Below are 14,321 nucleotides of genomic sequence, written 5' to 3'. Positions count from 1 at the left end.
TGTAAAAGCATTGCCTGCGTTTTACTGGTAAAGAATTCGTTTTGGAGGATGCATTAAGAGGGTAAGAGCGTGGGCTTAATTATAAGGTTTTTGAGTATATTTGACTGGCACAAGAGTCAAGAAAACATACCAGAACTTGTGGAGGTGATGTCTGTCTCCGCGGTGATAGCTGTCTTAAAGGCACTGGCAGAGATTGTACCGAGGTCTGGCGGACCAGACGTAGCAGCTGTAGGGGCGGAGGCGGCGTTGGCGGCGACGGTAGATATAGTCGAGGTGGATCCCAGGCTAACTACGTCCGTTGCTTTGTCTTCCTCTTTCAGACCTGGGGAACTTATTATTGGTGCTGGTCTCGACTCCCGTTTCCCAATGTGCGAGGGATTCAAGAGCTCCAACTGAAGTAAATCATAAATCGGTTGGGAGTAAAGTGTCCAAAGGAGCTAACAATTAAATAATAACGGTAATTTGTTTCTCCGATTCTCCATTTAAACCCTGGCAACAAGAAAAGGTCTTAGTTGCTAGCGCTCAACAAAGTGGAACCATAAGATGTGATTAAAGCGAGTGGAAATCTGATGCAGTCATTCAGACGTTGGAGGCCTAACCTGAGCAATTCGCGACACCAATCGACACATGACAGGCAGAACACCCGAAACCTTTTTATCCGGATTGATTGAAAGGATGTCAGGTGAAGCAATTCGAAGCAATGCCGTTAGAGCGTGAACTGCGCTAGCCAAAATCACCGGTGCCTTTCTATGTTGAGCTGCCGTTGATTTGGGAAAAGCTGATGAGGCTGATAGAAAAAAACAATTGCTATTTAGAATCAACTTTTGGCGTTGGCTTCATAAATTAAAAAAATGGATACGAACACTTTAAAGGTTGAGCCTGCTCCGACACTGGTGATTGCAGAACGGAAGGATGGTAACGAGCCAGCAGACAGACGATTACTTGGAGTATGGCGAGGACCAGGCGGCAGGAAGAATCGGGCGGTTCTTCAAAACAGGATTTGGCGCCACCATCAGCAAGTTCAAGGGCCTTCAGCACGACCTCCATGTCGGTGGCGCAAGGACAGAGGAGAACGGCTAGTAGTTCCTCAAGACTCTGACCCGTCTCCAACCAAATTGGAATGGCTTCAACGGCTGCTTCGGTGTTTCCACTGCCAGTGGGATTCAATGCAGCTAGAAGAGGAGTCATGGACCAAACAATGGAGAGCCAGATTTAAGATCGCACCAATAAAATTTTCACATACCAGCTAGAGTAGTACGGAGTCTATTGTTAGCTGCGGCAAGAAGGAGATGAAGAACCCGGAGACAGGCGAGGTGTAGAGAAATGGAGTCACGAGTTAAGATGATTCGATGCAGTACCGACAACAGTTCCACCAAAAGACGTGGAGTAGAAGCAAAGAAGTAGGGTTGTGACTGTGGATTCATAAAAAGCAACTCCACGATGCGCAAGCATTTAGCGACCACCGAGGTGGGGGGTTTGGAGATGACGTCGGACATAGCTTCCACCGCTATGCCTAGGGGGAAGAAAGGAATAGAGACCAAGACAGCATAAAATGATCGTCGTTCTTGTCTCGCAGATGGTATGAAGATGCTCAAAAACTTTGTATCTTATAGTAAATTACGCACACAATTCTAGCCTCCCATGAATCCGATCAAAGTCATGCCATCTAAGCTGACAGTTTCTCAATCCTCCTCCACGTTGAGTAAGTCTACTTATAGCTTTTCCAATTGACCGGATAGTGATGAAAGCTTACCAAAAATGAGGAAGAAGGAGTCTCGTGTCATGGAAACAACGGTTTGCCTCTCGGTGACCTCAAAACTAGAATAGGACAACCTGGAGGTGCATTTCGATTCCGTATTCAAACAGAGCGTAGCAGCTTCCAGCAATGCAAGCCAAGAACGCGCGTAGAATGGCCGCACTTGTTCAATACCCGTCTGTGTGTCGTAAAATGCACCCGCAGTGGAAGGACGCTGGAAGGCTAGCTCATCGGGAAGATTAATGAGTGCGAAATCGCGTAGTGCGGCCAGCCAATCCGAGGCCAGTTCGGCGAGATCATCACCAATTAGGCGCGAGAGAAGTTGGTAGGAATGACGTGACTCGGCAACTGTGCGGCGCGATTTTCGAATGAAACGCTTCCGTTTTACTGGGAAGGATAAAGATTATGAAATAGAACAAAATTGCACAAAGGCCTTGACTATAACTGTCACTGCAAGTGGGAGGGAAAAATGGGGGCATTTTGTTAATGTATACGGTCGATGGGCGATGGAATGATCAACCCGTGGAAAGAGAACCTATCTTAGTTCCAAGGGGAGTATATTAGCAAGGGGACCAGGGTCTCCTGGATCGCATCACTACATATAGCAGAACTCGAGTACATTATTTCACTTCCATTAGCATTGAAGTGGTTGAAACATGGGGATCCACCATCACTGATGATGAAGTGAAAAAGACTCTTAGGACGGCTGAGCCGCGCTAGCGAGTCTTTCTATGACGAAGCTTTCCAGTAGATTGTGTGCAGTATAGAGAAACGTAACTCACCATCAACACTACCACTGCATTCTCCTGTCTCCTCATTGAACACCTCGTCCTCTTCCTCCTCATCCAACTCGTCCTCATTATCTACCTCCTTTTCTAACACTTCCAACAGCTTTGACGCATCGTGGACGGATGGCTGGGCCCAATTTCCACTACCAGCACCACCGTCACCAGCCAACATAAGAAAGAACTGTCGTTGAACTACATCACCTAGAGCATCTCCACCACTGCTACTCTCCCTTCCGCTGCTCTCCAAAATAGAGAGTAGCTGCAGAGTTTGAAGAGCCGTCTCTCGGAATCTCGCCGCAGCAATGAAGACCTCGGCCCAGGCGGTAAGTACAGCCAGCTTGAGTCGAGTCACACAGGCCTCGGAGAAGAGCGCAGTGGAGGCGGAGGTTGAGAAAGGTGATGCGCGGAGGATTTCTAGAGAAGCAGTGAGGAGGTCGTGAACTCGACGGAGGTCTGCAGCCTCTCGAGGCACACCGGAGGTCAGCCAACATGCGCACACCTCGCAGGCGGCTGCAGTGATGTCGGGGAGCGGAGCGGTAGTAATGGCGGTGACAGAGGTGGCGGCGGTGGCGAAAGCCGAACTCAGAGCTGTGGAGATTTGGGCTTGGAACTGTTCCAAAAGGTAGTTTCCTTAAGTGAGAGATAAATCATTTCGAGTCACATGGCGAGATAAGGAAGTTGGTAAGAACAAAAGCAAGAATGAACGAAAGAATGCATCTGTTGCAGATTGTAAAATTCGAGAAAAGCCGTTAGAGAGGCTATTAAATCCGCATTGATTGTTTACAAAGACTCCAGTATCGAATTGAACATAAGGTCCAATTTTGGAGCAGGAATAGAATTGAACAATTCAAAACGGCTGTGAAGGGATGGACAGATGATGAGTATGATCTGCAGGCTCGCGGAAAGCCTAAAGCTAGTAAGGTGACACTATCATTAAAGTGACAACAGTGACGAGGAAATAACGCAGGGCGTCTTCATGAGAGAGAACTGCAGAGCACACGGTATTCGGGATTCGGGTACCATAGAGCTCCGATTCCGGCACTTAGGTTGCCAGATTCTAGCTTCCACGCTACCGTATCACCGCCTCCGTAGCAGTTGTAATCACGCCGTTCAAGCTTCCAGTCTTTCAGTTCTTCTGCAATGTCATTTCACATCATTGAAATTAAGCTAAACAATACCCTCCAAGTCAAGTAAAGATACCAAATCATCTACCATTCTTTCTAATCATTCAATTTTTAATCATATGTTTACCGTTGTGATGATCAATATAAAATTGTAACAGTTAGAAGAACCGACAAGGAAATTTAAAGGAGAACGGATGCTATCCTAAACGCCTTTAAATCCAAACGCCCAGACAGCGCGAGAGACCGGATACAACTCACCAGTCGAATCAGGATCAACCACTGGCGCAAAGAACTGGATGACCTGTTTCAGCGCAAACAGGCCAAATCGGCGCAGATGGTCGCTGCTAGCGGTGGCCGCTATAAAAGTCACCCTCACAAGATCAGCCAGATGCAGAACCAGCCAAGGCACGTCGGTCAGACCGCTACGTAGTTTGCGTGCCAGAACGAGGTCAAAGTGTGCCCGTTGTTGTTGCTGCAGCGGAGTGAGTGGCAAGTCACGAGAGAGCTGGGGACTACGGAGGCCGATTTCTGTAGCAGTAGTTGTGGTGGAGAGGGGAGCAACTGTAGCTAACTCGGCAGCCTGGTAACAGAGACACATGAGTCGACGCAGGCAAGCGATGGCGAGAATGCGAGTAGGCCATCTAAGAAAAAAGTTTTTAAAATATTCAGCTACGTAGGCACAAACTCTCTAGCATCGCACCAGTTCAGTCGTATTTAATGATCGGTTTTCGTCTCATCATTCCCTTCCATGGATAAGAACTCAATGCAGGTTGAGCAATGCACATTCAGGGGTTTGATGAGGAATTTGTGGCAAAATAAGAACTTAGTAACGTAATCAATAAGCTTTCTAATTTCTTATGGAAAATTGTTTTGCATAAATGCAAGGTAGCTATCCGGAAAGAAGAAAGGACGCATCTAATCAGTAACATAACTCCTCCTTACCTTGGAGGCAGACTAAAGATTGTGTCTCCAGGGCGAAAACTTTCACCCCGTGATTTCGTGTTGGCACCAAGGGTCTGCTCATCATCATCCTCATCTGCTTCTTCCTCAGTGTTATCATTCGCTCTGCCACTGTTCCCATCATCGGTGGCCCATTGTTTCAGAGATCGCTGAGGTTTCGAAGGATCCGCCTCTTCTCGAATGCCTTCCCTGACCGCATTAAACTTCGAGGTTGTCAACTGGAAGTAGGAAAAGGGGAACGAAAGATCGTCAATTAAAGCATAGATCTTTATTTCACCCAGTGTTGGTGAGTGTTTTGATGCTACAGCGTTCGGTCCTGGTCACTCCTTTCAACAGTGCACCAGCCTTCCTGCGCAATTATCTCAGAAATACCTCAAAACGCCTTTAGAGGGAACTTAGACCTTAAAAAATTAATCATCTGGATTTTAAATCAGTTTCAGTACCTCATTTTATCCAAGATGAACAAAAAATCATAATGACTGAGCCCCGCTACCAGTTTATACAACTCATTCGAAAACAAAATTCATTCACCTATAGGGTTGGTTCGAATGATCCGATATCGCTAGAATATGAAAACATGACCTCACTTTAAATTGATGGATGATTTGAGGTTGAAAATTGATTATCATTGCGGCCAAACAAGTAGCCACACTGACATCAGAATCCCAAAATGCACCTGCAGTAGCTGTTTAAGGCTCCTCATCCATCCAGAAAAGTGGCTAAGGCCCCGGGCCTGAAGTAGACTCGAAATGGCCTCCTCAAGATGGCTGCGCAACTTCGAATCCGTCTCCACGTCCAGGAGACTGAAGAGGACTGTTTCCAAAGGCGGGGCGACAGCTTCAGCAGACGTCTCAGCCGCGATATTCGTGGATACAGTCGAGGCTGGCGGTTTTTCACCCGGCAGATTGCCAATGAAACCGGTTGTGGTGGTGGAAATAGCTGAGTAAGGGGATGTTGTTGACACTGCTGCCATGACTTCACAGAGGTTGTCTGCGTCTTTCTGGCTTATCTGGCGAATGCAAGTGATTGCGGCGCGGCGCAGAGCAAAGTACGGACTTGTCATGGAGGCCTGAAGCAGATGGAAAAAGTGTAGTATCAACATTTCGCTTTATTTAAACTAGAATGGAGTTAAAAGCAGACACTCTTATACTTTTTGCAACGGAAAACAAAGCAATCCATTCAGAATCGCATTTTACAATAAAGCGTCGCTAACGGAATGGTAATTCTAAGTATGCATTGGAAAGTTGTAAACTTTCACATCTTTTAAATAACTGAAAATAGGACATTTTCATACTTATTCAGAAATTTTTAAGATCTCCCCTTTATTCTGAAATGTAGAGGGATATATTAGATTCTTCTTCATATTGAAGAGTTGGAAAAGTTAGCGGTTATCTTTCAAAGGTAAAGTAATTCAGAAGAGGCGCAAAAATGGCTATTAATGCAGTTTCGCAGGACCGATACTACAACACCGATCTTATCAACTTACCGAAAGGAAGGGCGCAAAGAGGCTGAGGTTTACGAGGTGAGGGGCGAAGACATGGATACGTTGAAAGTTGGCAATGCCCTCAGCCTGGAGTAGGGGGTCGGGATGCTCCAGCAGGATGGAGCAGCAGAGGAGACAGCAGAGACCCATGTTCGGTTTGCCACCACCCCCACCACCGCCCGACGCTATCGGGTTGAGAGGTGAGTAGTGCTAGGTAATCATTTTACTGCGAAGGAAGTCCTCTACATTGTATGGGTATGATAGTTTTTACTAAGCTGGACCTTTATTCCCCTGCAATTCGACCTCCACAACGGTGTCATAGAGCTCTACTCATGTCATCGTTGCTAATAATCGTCTGGACCTTCCGTAGGCTTGCAATAAAGCTATTTCTGAACTCTTATATGCACAAAGTTTTCATGAATAAATTGGATACACGTAGACCAATCACTACTACGAAAGGTAGTCCAGAAGAATACCAACTAGACGACATCCCAAACAAAACATCAGCTACAACTCGAAATATTTAGATGTCGAATACCTTTTGAGGGGTGTTAAGTCGATGACCACTCTAGTTTAGTGGATGAACTTCCACTGAGATACTGATTGATGACATCATATACACCCCTACGGTGGACAGTTTGGAGGAAATGACAACTGCGCAGAGCAATCAAAACACGGCACCGTCTTTAATTCTAACCATCCAACTGTTAATCCTTTCAAAAATACAGTACAATTGACTTACACTGCAATTCTGGTCCTAACGTGGTGATCAGAGCACCAAGAAGGTTTGCCAGACTGTTATGGATGTCGGTAATGGTTGAAGGTGTCTTGAGGAGGAGACGAAGGACTAGATTAAGACTGGGCTGCACAAATTCACGGAACATTGGCCCACCTGACTCAGATGTTAGTGCAAGAGCGTTCAGTGCCCAAGCCTGAAATGGTAATTACAAAGGAAAAAATAGGTCTCGTACACGACTTAAAAAAATTTTAGAATCCATTTAATTAAAAGTGGGAAACATAGAATTGTCAATGCACTGAGACTCAAGGAGGACTTATATTAAATAATGAAAAGCCGAAACTTACCTGAACAGTAGGAGCACTTGAATCCTGTGCAACAGCGAGAAGAACGGAGACACTAGTGCTGAGATGTTGGCCACACGCCAGACCACCGACAAACGATGAAGACAGCCAATGGCGGCGCAGAGGCCGGCGGCACGGGCCTTCGAGTCGCGGAGACAGCGCAGTTGATCGAAGGAGGTCTGCGCCACATCCGCCAGAAAACCCGCTTCCCCCACTACCTGCGCCAGTCGGCCAACGCACTCAGCTGCGGCAAAGCGGAGTACTGTGTTGGAACTCGACAGTGCGCTCTTGAAGTGTGAGGAAGATACAAAGTAGCGCTAACAGGAACTGGGGCGACATAAAATTTAAAGACTGCGTAAAGTTCATCATACAAAGTTTATTTAATTGAACAAAAAATATCGCGTTTAAAAAACAGCAGATTACAGTCATGCCAAATGATCAAACTGAGTGTGCTACTAGAATAAGGTAGCGAAAAAGTTCCAAATAGGGAAACATGCTGCTGAAAAGCCATGAGTAGACTGAAACACCGTCAGGAATTGATGAATACATAATGTCGAAGACGCCCTCTCACGCAATTCACAACTTTTCTTTCTCATCCCTACTGAAACACAATAATAAACACCATCCTAAAGGATAGTGAAAAGGTAAAGCCTAACCAACCACAAATCTGACATAATACTGACAAATAAATGCGATGCATATGCTACATAAAACGCAACCGCGCAGGCCTTACCATGGCGAGTGAAACCGCCGTATCACGCAGATGTTTGTCTTCGCCAAAGGCATACTTGGTTTCTGAGAGGTGTCGCAAAGCGCAGAGGAGAGCGGCAAAGATGTTCACCTGAATGGCTTCCTGTCGTGCAGCCTTAGAAACCCGGATGCACTCCACGAAATGCTCCAACATCTGCACTCGATGGCGGATGGAGACGAAGGGAAAGACGAGACCAAAGAGGTTAATGGAGGCCTCGATCACCCGAGAGGAGAGAGCAGGAGGACCCTGACGGTGGTGCTGGTGATTGGTAAGGTAGCTGGGTGTAGTAGAGTTGTCGACTGTGACACAAGTGGAGCTCTGCTTGTGTGGGATCATGGAAGGGACCTCGGGTTGACCCTCCAGGATGAACTTGAGGGAGAAGTCGATGGTGGAGGCGTCGGAAGTCTGTGGGAAGGTGAAAACCGATTTAGCAATTGAAAAAAGAAAGAAAGAGGAACCTGTACTCTTCCAAAAGTCGGTGCTTGGGAATTATTCAAGAGAAAAAATAAGTTGGCATACATCGTCACTTAAGAGTTCATTATCACTAAAAAATTGCAAGCGGGTTTTATGTAAACTTATATTTGTTAAGTGGAGGTTTTCTTGAATTTGTTTAAAATCCTGTAGGACCAAAGTTGACCACAAAGAAGGGGGACTATTGAGGTGCAGGACAATACTACCACGACCAGAGATCACACACTACCTACAACTATTGAAGAGTACGGCAGCTAATACTCTGGATGCTGGTGACTGAAGTCATTTTAGCGTTGGAAGAAGTAGGATAGGTACAACAGCCTTCCAAGGGGATTTTTGAGACAATTTTTCGTAGATTTCTTTAGAGCAGATCATAGATTTGAATTTCGTTCACTTCGTATAGATTAAGGAGAATAAAGTCTAGGAATTGAGAAAATCACCGGAAGATATTTCACTTTCCAATTGTAGAGAATTAAAAAGGCATCAGTGGCAGAGAAGAGAAATGAAGGATAATTAAAGGGACCTTCTAGAGTTGTGTAGGACTAAAAAGAGGATTTGCCTTGTTTACAAACTTTTTGAAATTCTTCAAAAATCACAGTAGATACGGTAAGACTTTAGGTGAATTAATGTTGAACTATAGGAACAACGTGCACCCTGTAGAAATTATATATGCCTCTCTCGACTTCAAAAGGTAGACGAGAAGGGAGTTCGAAGATAGCGGAAATAAATTTTGTGTAAGAATGCGGGGAAATTTAGCCCAGATTGCATAAAATCAAAAACGGAAACTTAAATTAAATTTAGGCGAATAATTTGAGATTTCTGAGGTCTGAGATATCAATAAAACCACTAGATGCGGGAGCAAATTTATTCCACATGTCTGCTGTAAAAAAAAATTAGAGAATGCTTTAAGCCAGGCTAATTAAGCAGAGCGGATCCAAAATGCTTGCAATGAACCAGACGAAAACGGGGTGAGATTCGGAGCAAACAACTTGACGAATCTGGGCGCGGAGCGGTTGAAGCAGGTTATAGAAAGATGAAAATAATTCTAAGCTTTTTGGAAGAGACACCTCAGGGAGCCCTCCAGACGATATTCACCAACTAATGCTGAGCAAATTAAACTTAAAAATCGCAGAATCTGAATGTGGTAACATTTAGGAACGAAGTCTTTGCCTACGTAGGTCAAGAGGTGGAAGAATATTTTAGGAAAAAGAAACAAATCCATCCGGTCCACCGGAAAAAAAACAAGCAAATAATTTGGTCCGCATTTCACAAATAGACAGAACAACCACTTTCTGATATCCAACTCCCACATTATGATAATTAGAAAGTTCCAAGGATAACAAATAAGCTTGCCCTTTTTCAAGGCAATCAAATTATTACGAAAAGACAAATTGTTTAACTCCCGGCTTTCGTAATGGGGCGGTAAGGGTCTCCGCCATTATTCTCTTGCCGAGGGGACTGACCTCCGGGGCATGCAAGTAGTCCCAAGCACTTTTGCAGGTCGACAATACATACTCTGCCTGAGTGTTACGTCCCCTTTCGTCCTCAGGGAAGTCTCGGGACGCCACAATTACTTTGTTAACCAAGAACGGGGCGCAGACGAAATGAAACAGACATATTAAACAAAACAAAAGATCTGTACACTTCCTCAAAAAGGAATATGAAATAATTGCCTTTACGCAACAAATTCCACGCTTTTTACCATTAGGGAAGGCTAACTAATAACAATGTTCCTATAGGAAAGAAAATTAAAACAACAACTTAAATAAAGGCGTGAAAAGCGCACCAAAAACATCAAAGGATGAGAGCCATAGGAAAAACCAAAATCAGTCACCCACTCCCATTAGGACCAAATAAAGACAACCAATGGGGGGTACCAAGAAGTTAAGTTGCAAAGTTAGAAATCACGAATAAACTTGCCACAGCAGTTAAAAGTCCCTCCTTCAGGAAGAGGTAAGCGGTGTCGTTGCTCAGGGAACCGGGACGACAGTAGTTGTGTTGCTCAATCTGCAATTGAAAGGAAAAAGTGCACTGCAATCAAGAACGTTGATGCGAGGTAGGAAAAGGGAGGATTACAAAATCTATGCCCCAATCCCCACTGCTAGCTCAGATTTAAAAACTATGGTAGCATCGGATGACGATGATGTAGTGTAGTTAAAGTAACGAGGACACTACAAGTCGGTCCACATTTGTTCAATCGTTAAACCGTGTAATTTCTGTGAATGAAAGAGACGACAAGGACACAAAATCACCATGGGATTACTAATTGAATGGAAATTGAAGTGAAGGAATTCTGAAATGGGTTGGCCAAGAAGCCGAAGCTGAATTTCTGCTGCTTAATAGACAAACAATACAATCTAATGCGGGACAGGCTTCCCTATACAAGCGTAGTCTAAAACACCATTTGTTTTAAGTAGCGTACTCATCAGCGACCCTTTTGGTGGGGACCCTAGGATGCGGAAATTCAGGCCTAGAGCACTTTAACAAGTGAAAGCAAACGGCAAACTACAAAGTGGGATAATGCATACAGCTTAAATTCAAGGTTTTTGGAATAAACCCAATAACCCACAGTGTTTTTGGCTAGATGATTTCACAGCGAATTCATGATTGTTAACTGTGTAAAATAATAATGAGCCATAAATAAGAAATTTCGTAGTTGGATAAGCATCAATAGTCATTTTAATGGATTTATAATGAAATATAATATTTGATTTATATAACAAAGCGATTAATTTATGAGCTGTTTAACACACAAAGCCTTCACTGTTGGCAGATTTAAAAGCTGTTGTTGTGGATGAAGGAAGCGACGACAAGGTGTGACAGAATTAGTCTGACTTATTTAAACAGGTACGTGTTTTGATAAACTGTAATGTTTGGATTATTGTTTGTTTAACGTTTCGTCTCGATTTCGTGGGTAATTAAAGCTCCGCCTTTGTACTTCCGCTGGGCGTAATGACCTTTGGGTCATGACAGTAACCCTGCAGTCCTTCTGCACATCGACAACTTCCTTAGTTCCCATTCCAGAATGCCAAACCTTAATATAAGGGGAGAAGGTTAGGTAACGCAAATGGGAGAATCTGTGACGACCCTCCAACAGAAGGGTTGACAATGGTGTCGGCCCTTGGGAACTACCCCAGTACCGAGTTCTGCAGGAAAGCTATTAACAGCTGAAGTGGTAATAGATGTGAACCATCTGGAAAAGTTATTTACGGAGCTGTCTACGGTACTTGTGTGAAGGTGTCAAACAAAAACTAGCTAAGTGGAACCCAGACAGATATGACTAGGCAACACTGCCGTGGGAACAAAGTGGCCAGGAGGAAGAAATGCAAATTCATATCCCCATCAAACTATTTTAAACCCCGTCCCTTACTAAATGACTGCTTTTGGACCGGTGTTCTTACGACCAGCCATTGTCATACGTGGTGGTCTGCACATTCCACCTTCCCCCAATATACTTTCCAAGCAGGACAAAACTACACAACCTGTGAAACTCTCAAGAGAGATCAGTGACTTCACAGTCACATATTGCCTCAGTTGGACGCAGGTTCAATGACCAGCGGGGTCAATTGGTTCGTGGGTGTTTTTCTTTACACCATCGACTACAATTGTGATTGATCAAGGAGAGGCGCCGTCCCCGAGGCTCAAAAGGAGAAGAGGACTATGCAATGATTTAATTATTTGCCTAACTCTTGACTTTGGTTTTGCAGACATTTAAGGCTCCAAAATTGTACTTCTGTTGGACGGTATGGACTCTGGGCTATGCCAGTAAACCCCTCTCCCCTTTCAGCCCTTCCATATGTTCCCAATACATGCTCTGCCCTAGTGTTACGACTTCTTTCATTTTCAGGAAAAATTGGTTATTAAAAACCGGTGCATCCAGATCTTAAGAAACCTAGATCACAAGTAGTTAGAATCACTACAGAAGTAATTATCAAATGCATGCACCGCAAAGTGTAGATAAAAGCATCAGTCTACCATGCCTTTCGACCCACACATAATAAAATGTCGGTTAAGCCTTGGTGCTTGTGGGCTTTACGAATCGGGTTTAAAACTGCAGAAGCCAGCTTCCTGTCAAACTTTTTGTGTGGTATTTGGAGAAGAAAAAGCAGAAGAACATGACGCCCAGAAATGGGTTGAATCAACTAACCAATTTCGGTGATTCACCACCAGATGGTGATGCATCACGTTCAGCACGAGCCACAATTCATGATAGCTTGAAGAAATTCCGGCCACATTTAACGTGAGCGGTGTGAAACAATTCGTTGAGATGTACGCCAATTAGAAGACGAAAGTCGTGCGGTTGCTAAACAGATGGATTCCATCGATAGATGATAACAGGCTTCAATGGTACCAAACCGCTGTTTGTCACTTGCTTTGTTGGGTTCATAAAAATACTAAAGGATTGCTTGCTGGATGGTTTGTTAAAAAAAGGTTTTTGTATCTACTAGAAAGTCCATCGAATTAGCATAGCGTTGGTGATCTCCAAGCTCTAAGGCACGCGCCACCTCATCCAAAGGCTAAGCTGCCTTCGTTTTGTGTGTGCAGTGGTGGAGTCGTTTGCCACGAATTCCTCCACGGAAACCAAACAACAGTTACGATTGAGGTTCATTGGCTTTATTCGATACAACTCGAAGATGGATAAGGAAAAGTCTTCTCCAAAGATATTACAGTTATAGACTGAGTTTCTACCGCTGGAATTGTTATGACCTGATATTGTATGCGCGGATCATAAATAGATGTGGACTTCAGGACAAATGCCCCTATTGATGAACGAGGGTGAATCAACACAGAGGTGTGACCTGCGCGTACGGGCCCAGCTTTCACTGGATCAGGGACTGGGTCACTTGGCCGGATTAGCCATGAGTACTTATAAAAGTGAATCAATGTTACAATTAAAGTGACTATTAGGGTCTCAGCAAATCCAAAGGCAGCGAGTAAGGGCACAATTTCCAGATTTATTGGGGACTATCTAGTAGAATGAAAGACTGCAGAAACTTGAACAGCGACGTTTTTCTGGGGATGTGGACACGTCACAGTAATTACGGTGAAAGATCCAATTTCACATGGCCTAACCAGTAGGGTTTGGACTTTGCAGAGGAAGGGGTATAATGCCTCACTTTAACCTCCATATTCCCTCCATGATGTCTCCAAGTCATGAGTAGCACCATTTTTCTCCCATCAGACAATCACACACAAAATGGACAGTTTGAAAATAAGACAGATGACTAGAGCTAGGTTTTGGGCATGCAGGGGTAAAAGTGTAATTTACCACAGTCCTGTGGCCCATTGAGGAACAACCTATAGACCGTAGTGGCGTTTATTTTAAGAAGCTTTCTAAAAATATTTCATTTGTGGTGCAAAAGAAGGATAAAATCACTTGTTCATCCCATAGGCTAGTTCTGATTGGATTACTGTTGTAAAGCAACAAAGGTGAAAACTGTTTTTAAGCTATACGAGGCATGATAAACTGTAAAGTATTCCAGACATAACAAGCTATTTTAAGATCCATTACGCCCCTTCACTTTTACCAGAGCTACATTCAATAATAGTAGCCAAGTGAAACAGAAGGGACAGAAAAGTGATAGTCAACAAATCTCAAATGGGTTTTTAAGTGGCGCGCCCTTTTAAAGGAACCTACCAAAGGCCTACAAGGCCCAATTCAAAACTGTAAGTAGCCCACTTGCTGCTTTTGGCATGGCGCGATAAGAGCGGAAGAACGTAGGTAAACAAAATAAAACCGCCATTTAGATGAATGGGCTAGTCGTTGAACGATTTGTCGCAGTTACTCCATTTAGAGGTAAGAAAGCAGGCCCCCCAATCTCCCCGGTTGGCATATCCGTCTTGACGGTACATGGTGGAAGTATTATCCCTAAAGCCCTTCAGCCTATCTCTACGACAGTAATAAATC

The 14,321-nt window shown here is 44.2% G+C and overlaps 1 protein-coding gene across 1 annotated transcript in view; it reads right to left on the bottom strand. All coding sequences in view use genetic code 11, as the record gives it.

Moving 5' to 3' along the window:
• EGR_03841 (HEAT repeat-containing protein 5B) overlaps positions 1–14,321 on the bottom strand; it is a gene marked incomplete at both ends in the record, with an annotated part of 44,186 nt that overhangs the window by 2,042 nt on the left and 27,823 nt on the right. Inside the window, 15 exons of the mRNA XM_024493090.1 lie at positions 131–392; positions 600–787; positions 864–1,172; positions 1,244–1,513; positions 1,754–2,143; positions 2,539–3,174; positions 3,927–4,309; positions 4,611–4,846; positions 5,305–5,697; positions 6,115–6,296; positions 6,854–7,043; positions 7,195–7,252; positions 7,285–7,478; positions 7,925–8,347; positions 10,322–10,420. Coding sequence (XP_024352551.1) covers positions 131–392; positions 600–787; positions 864–1,172; positions 1,244–1,513; positions 1,754–2,143; positions 2,539–3,174; positions 3,927–4,309; positions 4,611–4,846; positions 5,305–5,697; positions 6,115–6,296; positions 6,854–7,043; positions 7,195–7,252; positions 7,285–7,478; positions 7,925–8,347; positions 10,322–10,420 — 4,213 coding nt within the window. The remainder of the gene's footprint in view (positions 1–130; positions 393–599; positions 788–863; positions 1,173–1,243; positions 1,514–1,753; positions 2,144–2,538; positions 3,175–3,926; positions 4,310–4,610; positions 4,847–5,304; positions 5,698–6,114; positions 6,297–6,853; positions 7,044–7,194; positions 7,253–7,284; positions 7,479–7,924; positions 8,348–10,321; positions 10,421–14,321) is intronic.

The sequence above is a fragment of the Echinococcus granulosus genome (genome assembly GCF_000524195.1).
Source record: "Echinococcus granulosus chromosome Unknown EG_S00021, whole genome shotgun sequence".
Classification (NCBI taxonomy): domain Eukaryota; kingdom Metazoa; phylum Platyhelminthes; class Cestoda; order Cyclophyllidea; family Taeniidae; genus Echinococcus; species Echinococcus granulosus.
This window is presented reverse-complemented; position numbering and strand designations above follow the sequence as displayed.